Consider the following 26,358-nt stretch of genomic DNA (forward strand, 5'->3'; position numbering starts at 1 on the left):
TACTTTGGTGGCTGAGGTGAGCCGATCACCTGAGCCCGAGAAATTGAGGCTGCAGTGAGGCATGGCTACATCACTACACTCCAGCCTGGGTAACAAAGTGAGACCCTGTCTCTTAAAAAAAAAAAAGTTTGTGATCAATTTTTTGGGTAGTTGTTTGTCTTTTATATGGATTGGTAAAATCTCCTTAGATATCATGGACATCAGCCCTATATTGCATACGTTGCAATACTTTTCTCCAATCTGTTAACTTTTAAACTTTTAATGGTATTTTGCTTAAATTATGTATATTCAAATATATCCATATTGTTATATTTTACTTCATTGTTTTGCATCTTATGGATGGAGGAGGCCAAGAGTATAAAACTATTATTTTTACCGGTTACATATACTTTGGAGGGGCGCATTTATTTGTGTGTATGAGTCAGAAAAGTAAACTAACTTTACATTTTTCTAAATTAGTAGTTGATTATCTCAGTGCTGTTTATTTCCCTGTGGATGTTCTCTTGTAATATACACATTGGTCAGCTTCTGGATTGCTTATCATGTTCTAATGAGCTGTTTATCTATCCCTGTCTATATCCTACTATTTAATTAGGATATATTTATAGCATATTTGTATATTTAATGGGGTATTTTTTTCACTCTCAAAATTCTCTTGGCTATTTTTTTATGTTTACTCATCTAGAGAGATTTAGAATATGCTTCTTGGATTTCATAAAAATAACCTACTGATATCTTTATTGCTTATGTAAATAAAAACAGATGCAAATAAATAAGCTTTTGGGGAGTATAACAGCTGATATCAAGGGTAAACTTTAAAAGTTTTTCCAAAACATAAAATGATTAACACTCTTTAATACCTTTCCAGATAAGGAAAAATTAAATATTCGTATCACTAAAATAAATATGCCTTGCTTAAGTATTTTAAACCTTGGCAGTAAAGCAAATGTTACTGCTATTTTTCCATTAATTTATGACATCATTAGAGATATATTCCAGTAGGGAAATGTTTTGGCTCTGAGACATAAAAATAATGCTTATGATTTTCAAGCTGCTTTCAGTAATTCTTTTACAAGGAAGAGTTTGGTAATCACTACAGTTTTTAGCCAAAATAATACAAAAACATGATCATGTTTTACATTTAGCAAGTTGCTCATAAAAAAGATGGTGGTGCTCTTAGCAGTAGCCTCTCTTGGAGAAAACAAACACCTTGCGAATCATTACCTAGCCCTTTAAATGTAACCTACATACACAGCAGCTCTCCTTTCCTCCTATTAGCATGAGACATTGTCTGCTTATACCAAGTAAGGCTTCCCTTCAAAATGTCAATCTGTGAACTCCCTGCAGATTTGGGGTGGTTAATAAATGGGCTGACTCCTCTTCTCAGACACCTCTTCATCTAGAGGCCATTTCCCACACAGTAATGCACCAGTGAACAATGGAAGGACCCATTTCTGTATATAAAACTTCCTTCTCTATCTCCAGAAAGAGACACAAGCTCATGGCCAAGGGAAGGCATGGGAGGGAGACTTTTCACGACTCACCCTTTGAACTTCTTGAATTTTTGAAACATTATGAATGTATTGCCTAGTCAAAAACAAACATTTAAAAGAAAAAATAAAGGATCCATTCTCTAAGTCCTTTTTTCTGTAAATGAGGATTCCATTGTGGTGGCTTTTCTTGACTAATGGTTCATTGTGACACTTTGATGCCTTGTGCACTGGGGAAGTACCTCTGTTACTTCCGTCATGGAATGCATTCTGTGACATGTTTGGTTTGTAGTGATGAAGAATGGTGGTGCTCTACTCTTTCATCTAATTCCCCCAGTTTCTCCCAGTATCTTCCAGATGGTGCTCTGGAATTGGAGTGGATTCTAGGGCCATACAACAATGGTGGGGACAAATGGTCCCCACAAGCAGTTTCCTGTGGCCCAATAGGTACCAAACCCTAACCTCAGTTGCTTAGACCCTGCTGCTTGTCTGGCCAAAGTCTGTATTTTGTACCCCTAGGCAGTGCCCACTCAGCCCACTGTTCAAAACCCAGAAGTCCATTTGAGGGTGATATATTGTTAGATAGTATCATTGCATTCTCCAAGGAAACCAACATGGCACTCAAATGCCACTTCCTTTTCCTTAGTAAATTGAATTTCTACAATATAAAATAAATCTCTAAATCATAAAGACAAATTGCATGAAAGGTCAAATTTTGCTTAAGTTCTAAATTGTAAAGTAGTTATAGCTAAGCAATAAGATTTTTAGTAATTTTAATTTTCCTCTGGATATTCTGTTTTCCAAATGGAGGAAGTGTTAACATGTATCAGATTTGTTATCAAGAGATAATATCACTTTTGAAAAATAAACTTTTAATTTTGTAAATGAGGACATTTTTAGAATATACAAAGTAGTTGCATATTTGTATCAGCTTGTAAATTATTTACTTCTTATATTAAGAAGTCTTATGGAAGACTCATAGCATCATTGAATTGAGGCTCCTTAGAGTTCAAATGAGCCTCTGGAGATCATTGTCATAATGTCAAATGGGAGAGTCAGGATATTGACTAACTGTAGCAGCAGTATATTTTATTTAAAATTCACATGCCTGGAAATGAAGATTAGGAAACAACTTCAAAAATTCGTAATGGTTTATTATAGAGTGGGGTTATAGCAATCTTTTTTTAATTTTCTCTACTTTTCAAATTTTCTTAATGTTAAGAAGTTTTTCTTTATGCTGAGAAGATACTGAGATAAATATATATATATATATATTCACATAGAGTTGACCCTTGAACAACATGGGAGTTAGGGGCACTGATCCCCACTCACAGTCAGAAATCCACATATAATTTTGACTCCCCCAAAACTTAATTACTAAAACCTACTATGGCTGGAATCCTTATTGGTAACATAGTGAATCAATACATATTTTGTATGCTATATGTATCTTGTGCTATGTTCTTACAGTAAAGTAAGCTACAGGAAAGAAAGTGTTACTTTAAAAATCATAAGGAGGCCAGGCACAGTGGCTCACACCTGTAATCCCGGTGCTTTGGAAGGCCATGGCCAGAGGATCACATGAGGTCAGGAGTTCGAGACCAGCTTGGCCAACATGACGAAACCTCATCTCTACTTAAAATGCAAAAATTAACTGGGTGTGATGGTGCACATCTGTAATGCTACCTACTTGGAGGCTGGAGGCTGAGGCACGAGAATCACTTGAACCCGGGAGGTGGAGGTTGAAGTAAGCTGAGATTGTTTCACTTCACTCCAGCCTGGGTGACAAAGTGACAATCTGTCTCAAAAAATCATAATCATCATAAATCATAGAAAAGAGAAAACATATGTACTATTCATTAAGTGGAATTGGATCATCATGAAGGTCTTCATCCTCATTGTCTTCATGTTGAGTAGGCTGAGGAGGAGAAGGAGGGGTTGGTCTTGCTGTTTCACCGGTGGCAGAGGTGGAAGAACATCCACGTGTAAGTCGACTCATGTAGTTCAAACCCATGTTATTCAAGGGTCAACTGTGTATATGTACACATATACGTATACACATACACATATACATATACATACACATACACACACACATACACATATACATATACATACACACATACACATATACATACACATACCCATACATACACATACACATATACATATACATACACATACACATGCACACACATACACATACACATATACACACACATACACACATATACATACACATACACATATACATATACATATACATACACATACACATACACATGCACGCACATATACACATACATACATACACATATACATATACATACACATATACATACACATACATACACATACACATATACATGCACATACACATACATACACATACATATATACATGCACATACACACATACACATACATACACATACACATACACATATACATACACATATTTTTAAAGCAATGATCTCATTCTGTACTTTCTTGAGGTATTACTATCCTATGTGGATTTACAGTTAAAGTAAGCCACTTTTTCAGCTTCTAGATATGTTTATCCAAATATCACATCACAGGAAATATACTTAAAATGGCAATAAAAATTAATAAAGCATCCTCCACTGAGGAATGGAAAGGCTGCTTTTGTAGTAGCCTGTCTCTCATGGATACTCCATTTACTTGCTACCTGGACAGAAACTAAAAGGAGTTGCAGAATGCTGCTTTAACTACTACCGGAGTTGAAAGCAAGGTTCAGTATTGGGAATGATAAGAGCCCAGCCACTGTGTGGTCTAGCCTCTCAGGTAGAACAAGGAGCTGTAATTTAAGAGAGTCTCTTCGTTTGTCTAATATGCTTGTATGTATGGAAGGATCCCTTGAGCCCCAGAGGAGGTAGTGAGCTATCATCCAGCCACTGCACTCCAGCCTGGGTGACAAAGCCAGACCCTGTCTCTTTAATAAAATAAAAATAAATAAGCATATGTGGCATGATAATGAAACTCTTTTAAAGAAAAGGGGAATGAATTTTTTAGAAGGTTTATTTCTATCAAGTAGGGAAGTACAGGAAAGTAATATTTTACCTTTTTGAGTAATTATATATTTTATGTTATGTGAATAAATTTATAGGAAGGGCTGGGTACAGTGACTCACGCCTGTAATCCCAGCACTTTGGGAGACCAAGGTGGGTGGATCACCTGAAGTCAGGGGTTCGAGACCAGACTGGCCAACATGGTAAACCCTGTCTCTACTAAAAATACAAAAATTAGCCGGGTGTGGTGGTACGTGCCTGTAATCCCAGCTACTTGGAAGGCTGAGGCAGGAGAATTGCTTGAACCCAGGAGGTGGAGGCTGCAGTGAACTGAGATTGCATCACTGCATACAGCCTGGGCAAAAGAGCAAGACTGTCCCCCCCCAAAAAATGAATTTATAGGAAGATAAATAAATTTTTTAAATTAAATTATAAAGGAACCGCCTTTATCAAAATAGTTACCATTACCTAAATTCCATAACTTAAAAATAGCTTTTGTCCCATTCCCTCCCTCTTAACCAGTATGAAAATAAGAAAAAATGTATTGCAGTTTAACAAGAAAGAAGAAAATATGTATGACTTTAGATTGGAGTCTCAGAAACGTTCTGTAAAGAGGGTAGACAAAAAGCTTCAGTATCCTTAGGGCACAGTAAATCTATTTACTGCTCCACCAACTTGAAGCCTAAAGCTAAAACTGTCATTCTGTCACCTAGACCAACTTCTCAAGAGGGAAAGCTGAACTTCTCCTACTTTAAAATGAATGCAAACTATTGAGAAATAACAAACTGAAGAGTATTTTGCTTTTTTAGTACTTCTAACCACAGAGCGGAATTTGTTTTAGAGCTGAATTTGAAGATAAGGTGGCTAATTTAAACAGGATGTAAATGTCCTTTTCAAATTGGATACAGCAGGAAAATATATGGGTTTTTTTTGCCTTCTGGTTTTTACTTTTTACCAAATCTGGGCAGTCTGTCCTAAAGCGAGGTCATAGTTCCGACCTCTGGCTTTGTCAGCACATTATTGCATTTACGGATTGATTGGCCACGTTCTTTTCCTAGTCAACCCTTGAAGCTGTGCTGGTGGCCGGTGACCTTCCAACACAATCCAGACTGTGGAACTCACTGTATACTGGGATCCATAGGCAAATGGTGTGTGCAGGAAAAAAGGAAAGAATCTTACACTGTCCTCAGTCATTTTTGAAAATTAAATGCGGAATACTTTCCAGGATAATACAGGGTTTTCAAAGATTATCTCTTCTGGTCGGGTGCTGTGGCTCATGCCTGTAATCCCAACACTTTGGAAGGCAAGGTGGGAAGATCGCTTGAGGCCAGGAGTTCAAGACCAGCCTGACCAACATGGCGAAAACCCATCTCTCCAAAAAATACAAAAATTAGCCAGGCGTGGTGGCAGGTGCCTGTAATCCCAGCGACTCAGGAGGCTGAGGCAGGATGATCGCTTGAATCCAGGAAGCAGAGGTTGTAGTGAGCCTGAGATCATGTCACTGCACTCCTGACTATGTGACGGAGTGAGACTGTGTCCCCACCCCACCCCCCCAAAAAAAGAAGAACTGCCATTTTGGGGTCTGGAGGACAGTGGCTTCCTTCTCACAGTTCCACTAGGCAGTGCCCCAGTGGAAACCCTGTGCGGAATATTCAGCCCCACATTTTTCCTCTGCACTACCTTAGTAGAGGTTCTCTGTGGGGGCTGTGCCCTTGCAGCAGGCTTCTGCCTGGACAGCCAAGCTTTTTCATATATCCCTGGAAATCTAGGTGGAGTCTCCCAAGCTCCCATCACTTTTGCATTCTGTGCATCTGCAGGCTTAACATGTGGCTGTTAAGGCTTTCAGCTTGTACCCCCTGAAGCCGAAGCCTAAGCTGTATCTGGGCCCTTTGAGCAAAGGCTGGAGCCAACATGCTGGACTGCAGGGAACAGTGTCCTGAGGCTGCACGAGGGCCCTTGACCTGGCCCTCGAAATAGTGACTGAAAGGGTGATGTTGCCTCTGTGTATCAAATGTAGGCACGGCGGTCCTCACATCTGCCCAAGGTTGCGGTCAGGGATAGATTAAGAACTGAACTCAAAGTGGACGCATTCCTGCTTTAGTTATAAATTGTCTGCCACTTTTGTAAAGCTTAGTACATATTATTTTTCTTTTGACTTTTGGAAAGTCAGAAATACAGAAGTAATATAAATCCCTTGTATCCATCTAGCAGCTCCTCAGTTATCAATTCATGGCCCATCTCATTTCACCTGCTCTTATTTTTTAGTTTTTCATTTTGTAATGCTTGTGTTCAATACAGCAACATTTATTAAGTATTACATGTACCAGAGATTGTATTCTACGAGTACATAAAAATGGATCAGAACATTTCTTTCCTCAGCTTCTCATGATCCAATAGCAAAGGCACACATATACAAAGATTATATAATGTGGGCAATAACTGGCATAAGCCAAAGGCTATGGGCACAGAAAAGAGCGATTAGCACTTCCCTGATCAGTGGAGGGAAGGGAGTTTGGAGAACTCACAAAGTGAGATTGCATAAAGCACAGTTGGGAAGAGAGATAAAGGTAGAGGAAAGCATAGGCCAGCCCCAGCGGCTTAAACCTGTAATCCCAGTGCTCTGGGAGGCTGAGGACAGATTGCTTGAGTGCGGGAGTTTGAGAGCAGCCTGGGCAACATAGCAAAAACCTATTTCTACTAAAAATACAAATGTTATCTGGGCATGGTGGCTTGTGCCTGTAGCTTCAGCTGCTTTGGAGACTGAGGTGGGAGAATCACCTGAGCCCAGGAGGTTGAAGCTGCAGTGAGCTGAGATCGCACCACTGCACTCCAGCCTGGGCAACAGGAGTGAAACCCTGTTCCCCCGGGCCTCCCACCCCGCCACAAAAAAAAAAAAAAAAAAAAAAAACAGAGTAAAGAGCATTAGTGCAAAAGTATTCTGAGAGCAAGTAATTGGAAGTTGAGAGTATTTGGAAGCAGTGATGGAGATATAGCTAGAAACATGGGTTGGTCCACTTTCTGAAAAGCCTCACTTGCCACTCCAGGAAATTTAAATTTTATTTTGTTGGTTTTCTTATTTTCATTTTTTTAAAAGGGACTGGGTCTTGCTATGTGCCCAGGCTTGTGTTGAACTCCTGGACTCAAGGCTATCCTCCCACCTCAGCCTCCCAAGTAGCTGGGATTATAGGCGTATGCCACCACACCCAGCTTAACATTTATTCTGTGGGGAATGGGGAACAATACAATGCTTTAAAGAAAGAACTTTGCTGGGCACAGTGGCTCATACCTGTAAATCACAGAATTTTGGAAGGCAAAGGTGGGCAGATCGCTTGAGGCCAAGAATTCAAGATCAGCCTAAGTAACATAGCGAGACTCCATCTCTAATTAAAAATAAAAATAAAAGATTTTTAAAACCCCAAGAACTGGAATAAATGGGATGAGTACTAGCAACAGTGAAGAGCATAGATTTGACGGCGAGAGCTTGTGACAGGGAAACCCATTAGGATGGCTGACCAGAGCAGGTGAGCATTCAACTGTAGAAGATAGGGTCAAAGGCTAGGTGGAGCTGCATAAACGTGGACTCGAAGAAGTAGGCTGAAGAGTTTGATCACTTAAGGCTTTATGGAGAAGATAACTTTTGACCTTGATCTTGAAAATGAAAACATAGATAGGAAATGAAGGGAAGGAATTGCAGTATTAGTGAACAGTATGTCCAGAAGCATCGGGCTACAAAAATGCCAGGAATGTTCAGGAACTCACAAGGAGGGAAAGGAAGCCAGCTGGCTGGCTAACAAGCATATCGTGAAACTAGTGCCAGCAAAAGATGGCACGTTAATGATTCCAGGACAGGCAGTTGAGGCAGCACTTGGTGACTAATAGCAAATGCTGGGCGAGGGAGAGAAATGAATTGCTAATCTGAGGTTTCTAGACAAAATATGTATATATATGTTCTAAAGGTAGAACATTAAATAAGACAGAAAGTGCAAAGGCAGCTTAACCAGGAGAACTTTGTATAGTTGTGGACACACTTAGCATGTACCTGTGGAACATCAGCGTGGAAATGCCCTGTGGGCTTTGGAAATTCAAGCATAGATAGTAGATTTGGAATCAGCAGGTAAGATGATGAGAGCCTGAAGCTAATGAAAAAGTGCCTATTTGTTGTTCTGCCTTTTTTTTAAAGAGACAGAGTTTCACCATGGCCAGGATGGTCTTGATCTCCTGACCTCATGAGCTGCCCACCTCGGCCTCCCAAAGTGCCGGGATTACAGGTGTGAGCCACCGCGCCCAGCCTGTTACTCTGCTTTTATTATACAGACCGGGTGTACCTAAATCCGTTTGTGAAACATCTCACTCTGCTTGCTAAAGGTTAGAGCATGATGCTCAAGAATAGTGTTGTTTTCTGTCTTAGTTGCTGTGTAATCTGAATACTATAACCGGCATCTTTTATTTAAGCATTGTCTCTGCTTTCCTCAATAATATTTATAGCAGTATTTTGTTATGACAGCAATCTACAAACAGTCATTCAGTTGGGGGCTATCTGGGGTTGCTTTTCATTGTAAACATGTCCACGCCTTATTCAGCTCACTGAATGCAGAATGTGATCCTAGGCCACAGACTCACAGTTTCTATTTCTTACTCCAGGTTTCATCGTCCATAATGAAGTGTGAGACTATTTGGAAACAGAGACTGATCATCTTTGGGGGAAGCCCTGCTTCCTGAAAACCTGATATTGCACTGGGATTTGAATGTGTGTGTTTCCGTTTAACTTGTGGTGGAGGAAGTGTGAGACTCAGCTTGGTTGGGAAGCGCTCCTCACCTGTGCAGCCCAGATGGCTCCAACAAGCCAAGGGAAGAATGCAGGGACCCTTGCTGCCCAGCATGCACAGCGATGGTAAGAGACATCGTGGCCATTCTTCATCAGAAGCTTTAATCAAAGAAGATGAGCAGAAGACAATCGCTGGCTCCCTGTTACCAGAAAGCCAAATTTTATAATGCGGGTGAAAGAAAAATACAGAGTAAAATTGCTGGGCAGTGAAAAGGGATGGGAGTTGAAAAAGAAAGAGAAATATTTCATTATGTTAATGAAGAAAAGAGAAAATTGAAGCATAAATGTATTTTTGAAGTAGTTATTCGGTAACTGAGAACTTATTAAGGGATTTAGGAATCTAACCTTTGGATGTAGATTCCTCAAAGACTTGATCTGAGAATATTCTTCTTTCACCATTATGTTGGTACAGTATAGTACCATTATTTTACGTTGTGCCAGTGAATCCAATTGCCAGAAATAAGTCTGAATGTTTTCATGCATCTTTTTCTTAAACGCAAGAGCTTCTACTGACTCTTAACAAGCATGCTTACCCAAATTTTGTTGCATGCTTTTAAGTAGCATTAGCTATACACACTTGACATTTTTAAATATTCCTTTCCTAGTGTACCAGCCTTCACAGGATAAGAGGACTGGGAATAAAGTCAGATGTAATGTAACTCTAGAAAACTGTGGCAAGCTTCAAAAATAAATCTTTTGATCTTTCCTTATCTCGATTAGATCCAAAGTCAAAGCAACCATACTTCACCTAACAAAGATAGTGTTGACAATCATGACACCTGTTTTAAAAACCTGACTCCGAAATGAAAACTTAAGCAAGATACAAACGTGCTGCCTGCAGTAGTCCTGCATGGGAATAAGAACCGGTTATTTTTTAGTGCTGCATTTTTTTAAAAGTTGGGCTGCTGCTATTAAAAGGAAACAAAGCACAAAGATCAAAAAAATACCCAAAGACTTAACAGACCACAGAAAGTTTCCACTACATTGTGTGTGAGGAAATCTTTATCTTGTATTTTAGAAATCTGCAGATTGCATCCGCAAATACAGTATAGTATCTACTGTCAGTGCAAAAGAATCAGTGAGATTAAAGTAGTGGAGGGTTCCCTGTGAGCCTACAGTCTGTATTGTTTACATTAAGAAACACTCTATTGTTGTGTAGCTATTTTCCATGGAGTCACAGGCACAGTATGACTTCTACTTCCAAATACATGTGACCATTATGACCATGTGTAAATACCACCTTGCATTTAATTGTTCTGTCACAATTGTTTTGTGCCCCTTCAATTAAAAACACATGAAATGAATAACAAAACAAGACCCAAATAGAGTTTATTTTATTCTCAGTGTTTGGACTACAGTTTTCTGAGATGTTGCTTGTTTATAATATGGAAGCCTTCTATTTTCTATTTCAACCCAAAAGTAAGCATTTAACCTGATGAATAAATTTAGATCCTGCCATTCACTGGTTTTTTGAAGAACCTCTTGAAATTGGATTATTTTATTTAAAAATAAAAAATGTTAATACCAGTTGGCCTATTATAAAAAGCCAGGACCATGTTAGAGCTAGGAAAAGTAACCAACATTACTACACCTCTTGTTAGACTCTGTGCATTAATAGAATACACCTAGAGTCTGTTGTCATTTCACTGATAGGATAAGACATATTTTTGCTTTGACAAAATCTTTCTGCATGCCCAGGTGTCTGTCTCTGCCTGAAGTTTTGTCTGTTATATAGTGTTTTAATCCAGCCACAAAAATTAACTTGTGATTTTTTTCCCTAAAGTCATGCTTTTCCTTAATTATATTTTATTTTATTATTTAGTGTCTTGGGAAAAATACCAAGAGATAAAACATCTCTTCTAATTGTCTATGCTTAATCATCTTTACACACTTTAAAAATTTTTAACCACAAGGCTGCTGTATAATGGTAAATATTAGACATCACCATTTTATCATTCAAAGTACATGTCACTGAAAGTTTCTATTTGGTTGATAAAAGGAACAGTTTTTTTTCCCACTTTTGGTGCCTGTGATGCAATTTTTTATTGCCTACAATGAGATATACTCAGCACAAAAAATGAAAATATGGTATTTCAAAATTGTTTTCCTTGTATAATAGGTCAGATTTATTCAATACTCATACTTTTTCTTTATACTAATTGATACATTTAGAAAAAATTTTCTCAGTTTGAGAAAAGTTTAAAAGTTAAGAAAAAAATAGCCACTGCTCGTCTACTATCTAGGTAATTAGAACCACCAATTATTTTATTAGAATGATTGCTTGAGTAAAAAGCTGTAGAAAGAATTAAAGAATTATGAGCCAAGCTGTATTTTGCAAAATATGGCTCTATTTTAGTAGAGCAGAGACGAGGCATATCCCCACCAGCTGCCCAGCCAGAGGTCTCCTACCTGGTGGCCCTAAAGGGATGCAGAGCCCTGGCCCACCCACCGTGCATATGCTCCTCTGCCCGCCTCCTGCGTTTCAGCAATCCAACCAGTAAGTGTATGTTGATTAGGGAAAATAAATGTGTGTGGGAATTGGATTTCTTTTGTGGTAACACAATTCCAGGTTTTTGTCTATTAAAAGTGTGACATTAGGCTGACATCGAGGAAGTAAGTGGGTTTTCCTGAGTTCCCAAGATATGATTAAGGAAGAAAACAAATCCATCTCCAGGAAAATCCCAGGCAGGATGTAAAAATCGAAGTGACCATTTTAGTTTCTTGGTTTTTTTTTTAATGGAGGATAAAAACATTAACATTAAGGTATTAGGAAGATGCTCAGCAAGCGTGATCAGCATCTTCATAGTCATTACCAATCAGTCTGACAAAATAGTTCTCTGGTGGTCAGCCTTCATTTAAGGCAGCTTGCCTGATAATTTGCTGTGTATGTGAAGTGTCTTGTATTTTTACATGTTAGGTATAATTCCTGAAATTGCTTAACTGAAAGCTATAATAGAGAACCATTTTGGCATTTGAACTGCTATTTTACATGTAGGAACAAGCAAACACATATGTTTCTCTACTCTACCCAGAGAAACTGACTTTCTGGTTTCAGCTTCATATTGTTTAGTAGCATAATGAGAGTAATCTCTTATTTTTCTCAAATTTTAGTAAATATATTATTAGCAGGAAGTTCTGAAATTGAAGGGAAAATATATTTAAGGAAATAAAAGAATTGAATACACCCTTCAAAAATCACCAAATACTGAAAATAAGAGATCAGTCCTTAAAACCTGAGTCAAAAAAGATCCAGTTTTATACCCTGCAATTAATTCAGGGCTGCATTGGCATTAAAAAAATTAAATATATATATATATATATGTATCATATATATAGTAGCTTACACTTAAAAGAGAAAATATTACATTAACACTGCATATTCTGATATATACCACATAAACACATAACAGGCATTTTATTTATACTTCATAGAGTCAGACACAACTTTCAAAAATCGTACTATATTTGCAATAGAAAAGGGTATTCTTGTCTACCACAAAGTAGTATGTCCACACTTAAGAGTGAAAATTTTCTTCCTTTCCTGCTCAAAAATTTCTTCAGTCTGTTATTAAGTGGCCCTTGCTGCAAATTTTAAACAGAGCAAGAAATCTTCCTCAGAGTAGGTGGCATGGAGTTAAACTACTAGAATATATGTGAATTCATGTCATTTACCCTTGAGTATGGTAGAACTGTTAAAGCATTCCTAAATTCCAATTATATGAAGCCTATCATTACTGGGGAAAGTACATTCCTTGGGATAAGAATGAATTTCTTCACACCATTAGAGTATGTTGTGAGTAGTAAGGAACTACTTAGATGCGATTTATTTACAGAATTGTCCCTTGGCCTCTTGAAATGGCTAGATCTTTCACTGCTGAGTAGTTTATCTACTTGCTGGTAGGATAGATTACATTGCTTTACTGGACAAAGCAGAATGAATTTAAAGAACTAAAATATGTCCTACATTGGCCGGGAGCGGTGGCTCACATCTGTAATCCCAGCACTTTGGGAGGCCAAGGTGAATGGATCACTTGAGGTCAGGAGTTCGAGACCAGCCTGGCCAACATGGTGAAACCCCGTCTCTACTAAAAATACACACACACAAAATTAGCCAGGCATGGTGGCTTGTGCCTATAATCCCAGCTACTCAAGAAGCTGAGACAGGAGGCTTAAACTCAAGGGGGCAGAGGTTACAGTGAGCCGAGATTGTGCCACTGCACTCCAGCCGGGGGCGACAGAGCAAGACTCCATCTCAAAAAAACAATAAAAATAAATAAAATAAAATATGTCCTAGAGGGAAAAGCAATGACAGAGTAATCACCAAATTAATAAGAACCTCTTTTTAGAGAAAGTACATCCCCAGTTAGTTCAAACTCAGGTTTCAAAGAAGCAGCATTGGACTCTGCTGTAAAGGCAGGCAGTGACCAAAGAGCTGGTGGGGAGAGAAGTGGAGCACCCTTAAATCATTCCCATTTTCGCCTCCAATTTACTTTTTGTAATCATTAAGCTTGAGCTATGTATGGAAATGCAAAGCACTATTAGCATTTCTAGAAAGCAGCTGAAACCTTACCCACCAATGCTTTTTTGAAGATGGTGTCACCCCAAATTTAAAAATCCCATTGTGTATGCTGTATGATTTCTGGCAAAGAAATGGAGGATCCTGTGGCAGCTATTCCCACGTAAAGCCAACCATATAAGGATGGGTCATGTTTTAGCCATGCTAGGATTTACTGCACACACAAGAAAAATGTCATTTAGCTTGTCGAATTGCTAGCACAGCTGCACATGAGCGAAGCACTGTTGGTCAGTGTTTCTCAGTGGGGGTACTCTTGGCATTTGGAGCTGGGTAGGTCTTTGCTGTACAGAATCATCGCATGCATTGCCAGATGTTTAATATCCCAGGCCCCTGCTGACTAAATGTCAGTAGCATTCCCAATCATTGTAAACACCAAGAATAAAAAGCCTTCCCCGTGTTCAAATGCTCTCCCTGGGAGGTTGGTATCACCTTCCCTGAATGCCACTGTCTACTGCAATTCAAGAACACGTGGAGAAATAGTGCCTGTCCCCAAACATTGTCTCTGCTGCCTTGCATTTCTTTGAGCCCTGAATTGTTTTTCTCCCTTCATTTATTGAGCCTTTGTTTCAGTACAGCTTTAATTTGCCAATTCTTCAGGGAGGAGGTTACTCGGCAGCCTTGGCCATACTGTGGGCATGGGGACTTGGCCTAGTCCCTATCTATACTTAAAGGAGAGCTCATACATGAAGAAAGCTTTTTTTTTTCTTTGCCTTAAAACTTTACTTTAGAACCACATTCTTGGTCATAATCCTTGTAAATGTCAAGAGGATTGTTGCACGGGTTAGACACAAACACAGACTAACAATGCACTTGAACAGAGCTGGTGGTCTTTGGAAATAAATCACCATTAGATTTCACCTGTTTATGCTGCATCCCATAAGTTCCAAGTGAATCGCCTGCTTATCCTATTAACGAAGCATTTAATTCACACGCAAATGCTTGAATTCCCCCGTATAAATATAGTCATGCGGTTCAACTTTTCTAATAAGATTTGTGAATGCTGCATTATAACAAAAATGTGGATTAACTGTGGATTGCATGCCTATTATTCATACTTCAGTGACGGTCACACACAAAACAAGATGAGTTTTACTTATGAAACATTAAACTGTACTAACAATACAGAAACATATTCTCTTTGTTGCTTTTTATCACCAAAACTGAATGGTAAATATGTCTTGAAGTTATTTGGATGAATTGTGGCTAGGAGAATGGAGTTTATTTAGCCACTATAATTTTTAAAACATTAAAATTTCTAAATTTTTTTGAGGCCAAGCAGCACAGAGTCATAAAGGTGGTTATATTGTAAGATTTTAGGTGGTGCTTAAGAATTCTTATCTTTTTAAATGGCAGTATTTTTTTTTTAAGAATAAATTGAAAGTAGAAAATAAGACAGAATGCCACTGTACCCTCAGGTCAATTTTATGGTATATGAAAATGCCAATAATATTTGTGCCACTTGCCAACTCGGGGTGAGGGGGGCCTTTTCCCCTACTGGATACTTTTGTTATAGTTTAACTATGTCATTACATTGCTTAGAGAGCCTCCACAGTGAGAAATTGCCACTGCAGTGCTAACTCGCCTTCAGAAATAATTAGAATGATTCAAGGGTCAAACCACTTTCATCCCTTAAAATATAGGCACTAACTTTTCTGTTTCTTTTTTTTTTTTTTTAACATTTCTTCTGTGGCTTAAAAACATGCCAGTGTGTTCAAAACATTTGCACCAATTTCACCAGATTTAGGACCTACTAAAACTTCAAACAAGTCTCTTTCTTTTTTTTCTGTGTAACAGCAATTTTTAAATAATGGACTATATTCATTCTTTTGTTATTTCACACTTCAGATAAAGTGATAAGAATGATAAACTGTGATCATTATCAGACTGACTGAATGCTTTCTGATTTCCGGTGAGCGATCTAGTCCTATGTATTACACAGGCATAATATCTGTGAGTGTAAATAACTGGAAGCGTACACTGATTAACATGACAGTTTCTCTTTTGTTATTGTTCTTATCTGTACTGTATTATAGTATGTGGGTATAAATATCTACAAGTATACATACATACGTACTTGTATTCCACTGTTGTAACCTGAAAGATAGACTGTGTATTCCTGTTTTTAATTCTGTACTGGTGTTTGTGTTATTTAAAATGCAAAATTCTGCTCTATTTAGTTGTATAATATTAGAGGATACTTTGCTGTGCACAATTCCAAGTGCCTTAGAACATTGTTTAGCTTTCCTAAGTATATATAAATGCGTAAATGTATAAAATTGGGAAAAGTTACCTCAATAAAATCATTGGGAAATCCCCAGTTTAATTTGTTCCAATTTCTGTTATATTCGAATAGTGCTCAGCCTTTTTAAATGAAAAAAGAGTAAGACAGCTTTCCTAATTGCCTGCTATTTCAACTTCACCTAAGTTTTTAACATCTCTTTGTATGTAAGGCCTTGAGATGTGTACTTATTATTTAAAATGTCTGTCTGAAGAATTACTGCTCTTAAAAGAAACTTAGAGTATATTTTTAACTTGCTATCTTTTTATATCTAAGGCATTTGATATTGATGTTTTTATTGCCATTATTATATGTAAACGTAAAAGATAGTCCATTTAGAGTTTATAATATAGAAAATAAACAGACTTCCTCATTATGCTTACTATTTAATGTATTACATACAAGGCGTGAGGTCGGGAGCATATTTTGACCAGAAAAGGAATTGGAATATACTTTTTGTGATTCTCAACAGCAATTCCAAATTGTAACTTTACCTCCCCACACTCCAGGACAAGGCCAACGATATAAGGGGAAACTTGAAAACAATGTGCTTGCCAGTATCCTAGACAGAAGACCAAATGATTGAAACCAAAACATTAAAAAGTAGGTTTGAAAATCTGTCCCAAGTATGCTATTGAAAATGAGAGGCCCATCTTCAAGGCAGGGGTAGTAGTTGTTGCAATTCCATTCTTTCTCAGACAAAACCAAGTTCTACATCAAAACATTACTTTCTAAAACCCATTGGAGGTAAGAAATGTGCAAGTTTTCATTTTACACAATATTAGGATGACCTCTGATTTATTGTGATATAACTATTCAATGAAAAAACAAAAATAAAAAAATAGAAACATAAATTTTAAAATGTCAGATACAGTGGCTCATGCCTATAATTCCAGTACTTTGGGAGGCTGAGGCAGGAAGACTGCTTGAGCCCAAGAATTTGAGACCAGCCTGGGCAGCACAATGAGACCTCATCACTATAAAAAATAGAAATAGAAAAACAAACTAGTTATAAGCCTCAATTCAAACTTAGGTATGGAGTTGCTACTATGAGTGGTGCTGCCCACAACACCCAAATCCTCACTTGTTTGTGAGTTTTAAGCTCTTTGCCCTTTAAAGAATGGTCACTGATAATGGAACATGTAAAATTTAGAGAAAGGCTATAAACCTAAAGTTTTCATGAAGATTTTTTTGCTCTTTTAAAAACAGACACCATTTCTAAGGATTTGAATGAAAAAAAAAAGCTGCAGATGTTAACTTTCTGAAATTAGATAAATATCGGAGGGAAGAGAGAAGTAGCATTTTCAGTGCTGGTCTACTCAATGATTTGGTTTTGGATGGACTTTTTGACCTTGGTTGGCCCAGGTCAGACAAACCAGAGATGGGGGCATTTCACATAAGCAAGAATTTGCCTCTAATTCTTCATGCAGCAAACTGAACTACAAATCTACAAGTCATCTTTTCCCACAGTTGGTCCTTGTATTTCTGTGTGTGTTTTTGGGGTTTTTTTTGTTTTTGTTTTTGTTTTTTTTTTTTGGAGACAGGGCCTTGCTCTGTCACCCAGGCTGGTGTGCAGTGGCACAGTCATGGCTCACTGCATCCGGGAACTCATACGCTCAAGCCATCCTCTTGCCTCAGCCTCCCAAATAGCTGGGACTACAGGCATGCTCCACCATGCCTGGCTAATTTTATTTTTTGCTTTTTGTGTGTGTGTATTTTTTGTAGAGCTATGGCTCACTATGTTGTCCAGGCTAGTTTTGAACTCCTGAACTCGAGAAATCCTCCCACCTCAACCTCCCAAGGTGCTGGGATCACTGGCATTAGCCACTGCGCCTGGATGGCATTAGTCTTCTTAAAGCACACTCTTATATCATTCCTGCTTAGAATTGTCCAGGGAATTCCCTCTACCTGCTGAACAACTTCCAGGTGCTTTAATCTTGCCCTCAAGAGCTGTAGTTAAGGCCAGGAACAGTGGCTCAACCCCGTAATCCCAGCATTTTGGGAGCCCAAGGCCAGTGGTTCACTTGAGCTCAGGAGTTCAAGTCCAGCTGGGACAACATGATGAAACTCTATCTCTACTAAAAACACAAAAATTAGCTAGGTGTGGTAGCATGCACCTGTAGTCTCAGCTACTTAGGAGGCTGAGGCACAAGAATTGCTTGAACCTGAGAGGTAGAGGTTGCAGTGAGCTGAGATCGTGCCACTGCAGAGCGAGACTCTGTCTCAAAAAAAAAAAACAAAAAGAAAAGAAAGAAAGAGAAAAGAGCATCTAGAGTCTAATCACAGACCAGAGTTCCAGATTACACTCCCTTTATTCCATGCTTGGACCAAATCAAATGAAACTCATTGTTCCCCAAATATGTGATGCAGTCTTTACACATCACAATTTTGTTTAAGTCATTCCCTCCAACTAGAGTTCTTTATGTGTTAATATCCGACTCATCCTTCCAGGAACAACCCAAATGTCTTCTCCAGCTATTGCATTATAGCCCCTTTAAGTTTGTCTTGAAATAGCATATATAAATTTGGCAGATTTTATTTTCTCTGTAATCATTTCAAATGACCAAATGTGACTATGACAAACATTTAACAACACTTTTTAAATCTAATGCATTGTATATGCAATAAATCAATTTTTCTTAGACATTTCAGTATTATTTACAAATGTAGAAATGTTCTTAAACTTTTTAATTTTACAAGTCTAAAATTAGTTACATAGTTGAAATTGAAATTGCAGGGCTAATAAATTCGTTTCTACAATATTCCAGTTTTTAAAAAAATTGTTAGTGCTTTAATACCAAGTACATATAGATTGTCTTAATAATTATAAAATATAACACAAAAGTATTATTTTGATTTAATATCTATATGTAATTTCAAGGCTTGTAGAAACAGACACTAAGAAAAGCAGATTTTAAAACCTCAGGCAAACTGATTACTAGATTGACAATTCACTATTTGCTTAATGGAAAAAAAATTCATGACTGATAAATGCATCCCAAGTGTTATATATGTCTGGGAGGAACCTACATCAACCACAAGGACATAACCAGAACCATTTTTCAATCCTTATTTTGTTAGAAGGTTTCCAAATCCACAGCCTTTAGAAAGAATTGGTTTTGTTATACCTGATTCAAACTACATCCTAAAAAGTTCTTTGTCTGATAGGTAGAAGGAAGTTTGGCTACCACAGTGGTTCATACCTATACCTATAAATGTGGTGGTTTGTGAGGCCAAAGCAGGAGGATTGCCTGAGTCCAGAAGTTTGAGACCAGTCTGGGCAACATAGCAAGACCTTGACTCTACAAATAATAAAAAAAGGTTAGCCAAGCCTGGTGGTGTAACTATAGTCCCAGCCACCCAGGAGGCTGAGGCAGGGAGATTGCTTGAGCATAGTTGGTCAAGGGTGCAGTGAGCTATGATCACCACACTGCACTCTAGCCTGGGTGACAGAGTCAGACCCTTTCTCTGAAAGAAAAAAGAAAACAAGATGTAGAAAAGTAGAAGAAACTCTCCAGCTGAAGTTAATTTCCTTCAACAATCTTTTCCTGGCCTACTTGAAATTTTACATTTTTTTTCCATATTCTGTCAAACGAGACACAATTGGTTTAAATGTGTGATTTTATTTAATTTTTTAAAATCTTTTTTTATAGAGACAGAGGTCTCACTAGATTGCCCAGGCTGGTCTCAAACTCCTAGCCTCAAGAGATCCTTCCTCTTTGGCCTCCCAAAATATTGGGATTACAGGCACAAGCCACCACACCCAGCCATGACATCTAATTAGATTGTACATTTATCCCATACCAATGTCTCATCTAGATTTGTTCCTGAGACCAGAACTCTATAGTTGTGTTCAGAATAACACAATTAAGTATTAAAGCTGAGCCAAACATGGAAGCTGTAATGAGACTAAAGAGGTAGATGAAGGCTAAATCTTGAGGGTCCTTTTAATCCTTGTCAAAGAATTTACAATTTATCCTTGAGACAACAGAGATGTACCAAAGTATTTTAAGCTCAGGGGTAACATCATCAGATTTGACCTAATCATCCCGGCCATAGTGGATTGGAATGGAGGAATGGATTGGATTGGAGGAGGCAATACTGGAAGCATGGTGACCATAAACTGCTGTAATCTTGCTGGGAGACAATAGTGGCCCCAACCTAGGTATTAACTGTTGGAATGAAGAGACATAGACAGATTCAAAGGACAGTTATGAAGTAGAAATGATTGTTCCATAGGGAAAATAGAGATGGAAAAGTTAAGATGATACCTACTTGGTGGTATCATCAAGTGGCTGGCTTGAGCAGATAGTGCCGATGCCACTTAGGGAAATAGAAAACAGCCGAAGTGAAGCTGATGTAAGGCTAGAGTGGAGGGCAAGGAAGAGCAAGAGAGCATAGGAGGTGTACAAAGGGGAGGCATTCAATTTTGGAAACGCAATTCAATTTGAATTGACTTCTGTTGGGACATCCACATGTGGATAGATGTACAGAAGTCAGTTGGATATATGAGTCTGAAAGTCAGGAAGAATGTCTGGGCTACAGATAGGAGGCTGAGAATCAGCAGCACATGTAATGGAAGCTGTGGAAGTGGGCAAACCTCTTCAACAGACAATGCAGCTTAAGACTATGAAAAAATTACCACAATAAAAATCTAATAAACTATTTTCTCATTGCCTGGTTTTGTCTCCAAGGCTGCAAAATCAAATCATTCACTCATCATCTAAGTGCTTAGGATGTTTGTTTGTCTTATATTCAATGAGTTTTACTGGTCAGCTTAACTTTAAATAAAATGGAATACCACATTATGTAGGGGTAAGTCGTCAAGCAAAAATTATATTTGAAAATGCCTTATATTACCCCAAAAACTATATACAAACATATTATCTCGATAAGTTTAACACAGCCTGTATTTACTTCAACATTGGAATAGGTGGCTGATTCTTTAATTTGGCACAGTCGAAGTTAGTTTATATTTAACTACTATATCCTAAATATAACAACATATATATGTATATAATCTTGCCTTTAAAGCCTAAGAATTACATTCAGCACAGTGAGATGTTCACTCTATAAGAAATACAGGGAACAGGCTGGGCACGGTGGCTCAAGCCTGTAATCCCAGCACTTTGGGAGGCCGAGGTAGGTGGATCACGAGGTCAAGAGATCGAGACCATCCTGGTCAACATGGTGAAACCCTGTCTCTACTAAAAATACAAAAAATTAGCTGGGCATGGTGGCGTACGCCTGTAATCACAGCTACTCAGGAGGCTGAGGCAGGAGAATTGCCTGAACACAGGAGGCGGAGGTTGCGGAGAGCCGAGATAGCGCCATTGCACTCCAGCCTGGGTAACAGGAGCGAAACTCTGTCTCAAAAAAAAAAAAAAAAAGAAATACAGGGAACAGAGTGATTGACTGGACACTGTACAATCTGATTGCACAGAAAATAGTTGATTAATGTCTTATATCACCCACATTCTGAGTATATGCTCTCTGATCCAATGGCAGGCAGAATCGCCAATCTCCCTCAATAGTGATGATGGCAAATCTTATTTCCCATATGCCAAAAGCATAAATTCATGAGTTAAATGTATGCATGGGCTGGGTGTGCTGGCTCGAACCTGTAGGTCTCACTTTGTTGCCCAGGCTGGTCTTGAACTCCTGGGCTCAAGTGATTCTCCCATCTTGTCCTCCCAAAGTGCTGGGATTATAGGCATAAGCCACTATGCCTGGCCCAATGTATATACTTCTGAGTCTAAGAACAAGGGTCAGTAAACAAAAAGCCAAACAATATAAAAGGATTGTGCGATTAAAAAGAATTTTAAAGAACATACAATTGCTAGTGACCATAAGCAAGTAAAAGATTTGAAATTTAAGAATGTACCATAAAGGACCTAAAATCTACCAGAAGTTTAGGGAAAGCAAAATAATCAGATCCAGGGAAGCAAGAGTTGGTTCAATGTGCAAGCAAACAGATTCTCATGAAGTGAACCTGATTTGAAGCAAAGCCCATGTCCTCTGACTGAATTCTAGACACTGAAGATTCTCCTGAAGTGAACCTGATTTGAAGCAAAGCTCGTGTTCCCTGACAAATCCTAGACTGTTCAAGAGACGATCATCCTGAAGTACAATGCAGTGAGGTGAATAACTATATTCAGCTGAGAAGAGGACAGTAGCTCACGCTCATCAAGTGCTTACTAAAAGTCAAGCACAGGTCCAAGTACTTCATATCCATCCTCTCATTTAATCCGACAACTCTGGAAGGTAAGTATTAATAATATCATTCCCATTTTACATTCAGGTAAGTAAACTGAAATCCACTTGCCTCAAGTTGCATAATAAGAATGAAACAAATGCAAGATGCTAATTGCAGCTAGTAAACAATGCATACCACTGTCATCAGTCAGTTTTGCAGGCGAAAATGTATGCTTCCGTGAGAAATGATGCATTGTATAGCCAAGTACATCCTGGTGATTCTGACTTTATGAGGGTTCTGCGCCTTTCCTTATCTTTGAGCTATTTTACAACATTGTAAATTTCAGAAAGCTGACAGGCATGCAAAACAGTTCTTGTCTCTAAACATCTACGTAAATTCTGTCCAGTAGAGATTCAACTCACTCCCCTCCCTCATTGTGGAAGAAGTAAGTTGGGTCTCCATTTGCCCATTCTTCACAATATTCCTGCTCTAAAAATGTTTCTGTTCTTCAGATTGTCCTTTGAAGTAACTGTAACATCTTACTGGTTCCTTCATTAATCATGTGTAAAATAAAATCTTTAACATGTGCTCGCTTTATATATGAGAACCATGATATGAAATCCTGCTGTAAGGATTTGATGAGTAAATGTATGTAAAGCACTTGAAACAGTGTAATTATTATTGAGCCTTAAATGTGCTAGGCTCAAGTCAAGTCAGCAAGACAAGGATCCTTGCTTTCGAGTAGGTTACAGCAGTCTGGTTCTAGAAATAGATAAAAATAAGAATTTACAATTCAGCATGACTGAGTACAGTAGTGTGTACAGGATACAGTGAGAACACTTGGGATGACCCCCAGTTTTGAAGACTATGAAAATGTTTCTTAGAGGCAGAGATGGTGCAGGGTCCCCCAAAGCCCCCCACTTTCTTTCTGTGTCCTAACATAGAGCGCCTTGACCACTCTGTGACCTGGCCAGCTGCGTGGGGTTTTTATTCCCCTGTAGGGTTGCACTTAAGCCTGGGCCTTGAACATTCCCAGGCACTGATAAAGTTGTGTAGGTTACTGCATCAAACACTGAAAGATCAAAGTATGTTACTAAACACATAGAAACTAGCCCCAGCCCTAAGCCAAATTCCCTAAACCCTCACGAACTCCATAACCCAACTTCTCATTGCTGACATACCTCCGTAGAAACATCACTTTCCGCCCTGTCCACTTAAGCACTCTGTATGTAAGTTCTCTAATAAATGTTTTGGACTGTATGTTACTAAACACATAGAAACTAGCTCCAGCCCTAAGCCAAATTCCCTAAACCCTCATGAATTCCATAACCCAACTTCTCATTGCTGACATACATACATAGAAACATCTCTTTCCGCCCTGTTCACTTAAGGACTCTGTATGTAAGTTCTCTAATAAATGCTTTGGCCTGATCTCCCCGGCATTTAATGCTTCTTTCTTTGGAATTCTGTCCAGCCCCATCTCCGGATGGTTTGGGGCAGTCCATCACAGGAATTCCCCTACCGCCCCTTTTGGGTCAACTTGGCTTCAGCTAGACTTGGGTTGAGCCAGAAGAAACAGATGGCTAAACTAGGACTTGGTAAACAAGGAGAGGAGAGAAAGAAAGAGCCTTTTAGACAGGCAGGAAAGAGCCAATGTCTTTCAGGTAACTGCACACAGTTTGATAGGGCTGGATCATGAGTGGAAAGTGGGAGAATAATGAGACGGGATGTTAAACTGATGGCTAGAGACCGGAAAACATAAAATCTTGTTTGCTCTGCAAAATAGTTTATCCTGAAGCCAAAGGGTAGACATCAAGGGATTTTTTTTTTTCCTGAAATGGGGTCTTGCTCTGTTGCCCAGGCTGGAGTGCAGTGGCAGGATCTCGACTCACTGCACCCTCTGCCTCCTGGGTATGAGCGATTCTCCTGCTTCAAACTCCCGAGTAGCTGGGACTACAGGTGTGTGCCACCATGCCCAGCTAATTTTTGTATTTTTTAGTAGAGATAGGGTTTTGCCATGTTGGCCAGGCTGGTCTTGAGCTCCAGACCTCCCAAAGTGCTGGGATTACAGTTGTGAGCTACTGTACCTGGCCCATCCAAGGATTTTATACAGGGAAGTGGCTTGATTTGAGTTTAAAATGATAAATTTGATAAAATGAGTAACAAAGTGATATGTGTGGATATTTAGAAAGTAGGATGAACAGAATCTGCAGGTTGACTGCCTCAGAGAGGTAGTATAGTAGTATATGGATAAGGGTATGGGCTTCCTAAACCAGCCTGATGGACTACACTTCTAGACTTTTCTACTTACTGTGTGACCTTAAGTAAATAACTTCAATTCTCTGAACCTCAGTTTTCATATCTGCAGGATTGGTTTAGTGTCATCTAATTGTACTTCATTGGCTTACTGAGGGAATTAGACATCAGGAATAAAAAGTGCTCAGCACCATCTGTTTAGTGTTTAGAATGATAAATATATAAAGCAAGCAGGCTGGCCACCGTGGCCTGTAATCCCAACACTTTGGAAGGCTGAGGTGAGAGGCTCACTTGAGTCCAGGAGTTCAAGAGTACTCTGGGAAATACAGTGAGATCCCTATCACTATGAAAAACAAAATAATTGGCCGGGCATAGTGGCACACACCTGTGGTCACAGCTACTCAGGAAGCTGAGGTGAGAGGATTGCTTGAGCCCAGGAGGTTGAGGCTTCAGTGAGCCATGTTCACACCACTGCACTCCAGCCTGAGTGACAGAGCGAGATCCTGTCTCAGGAAGAACAACAACAACAAAAAAGCAGAATATTAATCAGAAGAAAACAAACCAAACAAGCAATATTATTAGGTGGCCAGGCTCTAGTCCAGCTACTTAGGTTCAAATTCCTTCCCTGCCATTTACTAGTAATATGATCTTAAGAAAGTGTATAGTCTATTCTCACACTGCTGATAAAGCATGCCCGAGACTGGGTAAATTATAAAGAAAAAGAGATTTAATGGACTCAGAGTTCCATCTGGCTGGGGAGGCCTCACAATCACAGTGGAAGACAAATGACATGTCTTTTTTGGTGTCAGGCAAAAGAGAATGAGAGCCAAGTCAAAGGGGATCCCCTTATAAAACCATCAGATCTCGTCAGACTTATTCACTACCATGAGAACAGTATGGGGGAAACGGCCCCCCATGATTCAATTATCTCTCACCGGGTCCCTCCCACAACACATGGGAATTACAAGAGCTACAATTCAAGGTGAGATTTGGATGGGGACACAGCCAAACCATATCAGAAGGTAACTTTCTTATGCTTTTGAACTGAAGAATGATGAGGCGTATAAGGGTTGCAGGCTGCAGGGTGGCCCTTCTGACAGGCTCAGAAGCATAGTCTCCAGCCTGAAGCCAAAAACATACATTCTGAGGGAGGGGCAAAGTGAAAGGGGACAGAATGGCAGAATATACATATTTAATATGCTATAGGAGGAATCAGGATGTTTACGAAAGGAAAAACGTGCACGTGCAGTTGAACTTCATTGCACCTTCATGGGTCCCAGGTACAAAAAATGGGGGCATCAGCGTGATCTGAAGAGTTTTCAGTGCCTGATGTCAAAAGGTGAAGTAGAGGCCAATAATACCCTTACTGGACATGCTCTGTAGGTTGGCCAGACCCACTCCGTAGTGGTTGGTCTCTTAGGCAAAAAAGGAGGGGCAGCATCAGGCTGTTATCAGTGGTGGAGTCTTTTGAAAGGGTTGGCTTCTGTTTTCCCCTTAGGGTAGAAAAGGCTGATAGGCCCTGGTTAGTGAGGAAAGGAATATAACAAGGCGAAGCAAAAACTCAGTTTTCAAGGTTACTCTGGGTCCCCTTTGCCAAGAGAGGGTCCCTTCAGTCAGCCGGGGCCAGGAGGGGGTCCCTTCAGTCCGCCAGGGGACTTAGTATTTAATTTGTATTTCTCATGCCTCGTTTTTAGAATTGGTAAGATGCT

General features: G+C 39.1%; 1 protein-coding gene across 17 annotated transcripts in view; it reads left to right on the forward strand.

Annotated features, from left to right (window-relative positions):
* PHACTR2 (phosphatase and actin regulator 2) overlaps positions 1–16,242 on the forward strand; it is a 287,718-nt gene extending 271,476 nt beyond the window's left edge. For all 17 annotated transcript variants that reach the window (XM_054254482.2, XM_054254484.2, XM_078370210.1 and 14 more), the window contains one exon: positions 9,160–16,242. In XM_054254482.2, coding sequence (XP_054110457.1) covers positions 9,160–9,175 — 16 coding nt within the window. In that variant the 3' untranslated portion in view covers positions 9,176–16,242. The remainder of the gene's footprint in view (positions 1–9,159) is intronic.
* The last annotated feature ends 10,116 nt before the right edge of the window (positions 16,243–26,358 follow it).

Source organism: Callithrix jacchus, chromosome 4, assembly GCF_049354715.1.
Source record: "Callithrix jacchus isolate 240 chromosome 4, calJac240_pri, whole genome shotgun sequence".
In the NCBI taxonomy this organism is placed as follows: Eukaryota; Metazoa; Chordata; class Mammalia; order Primates; family Cebidae; genus Callithrix; species Callithrix jacchus.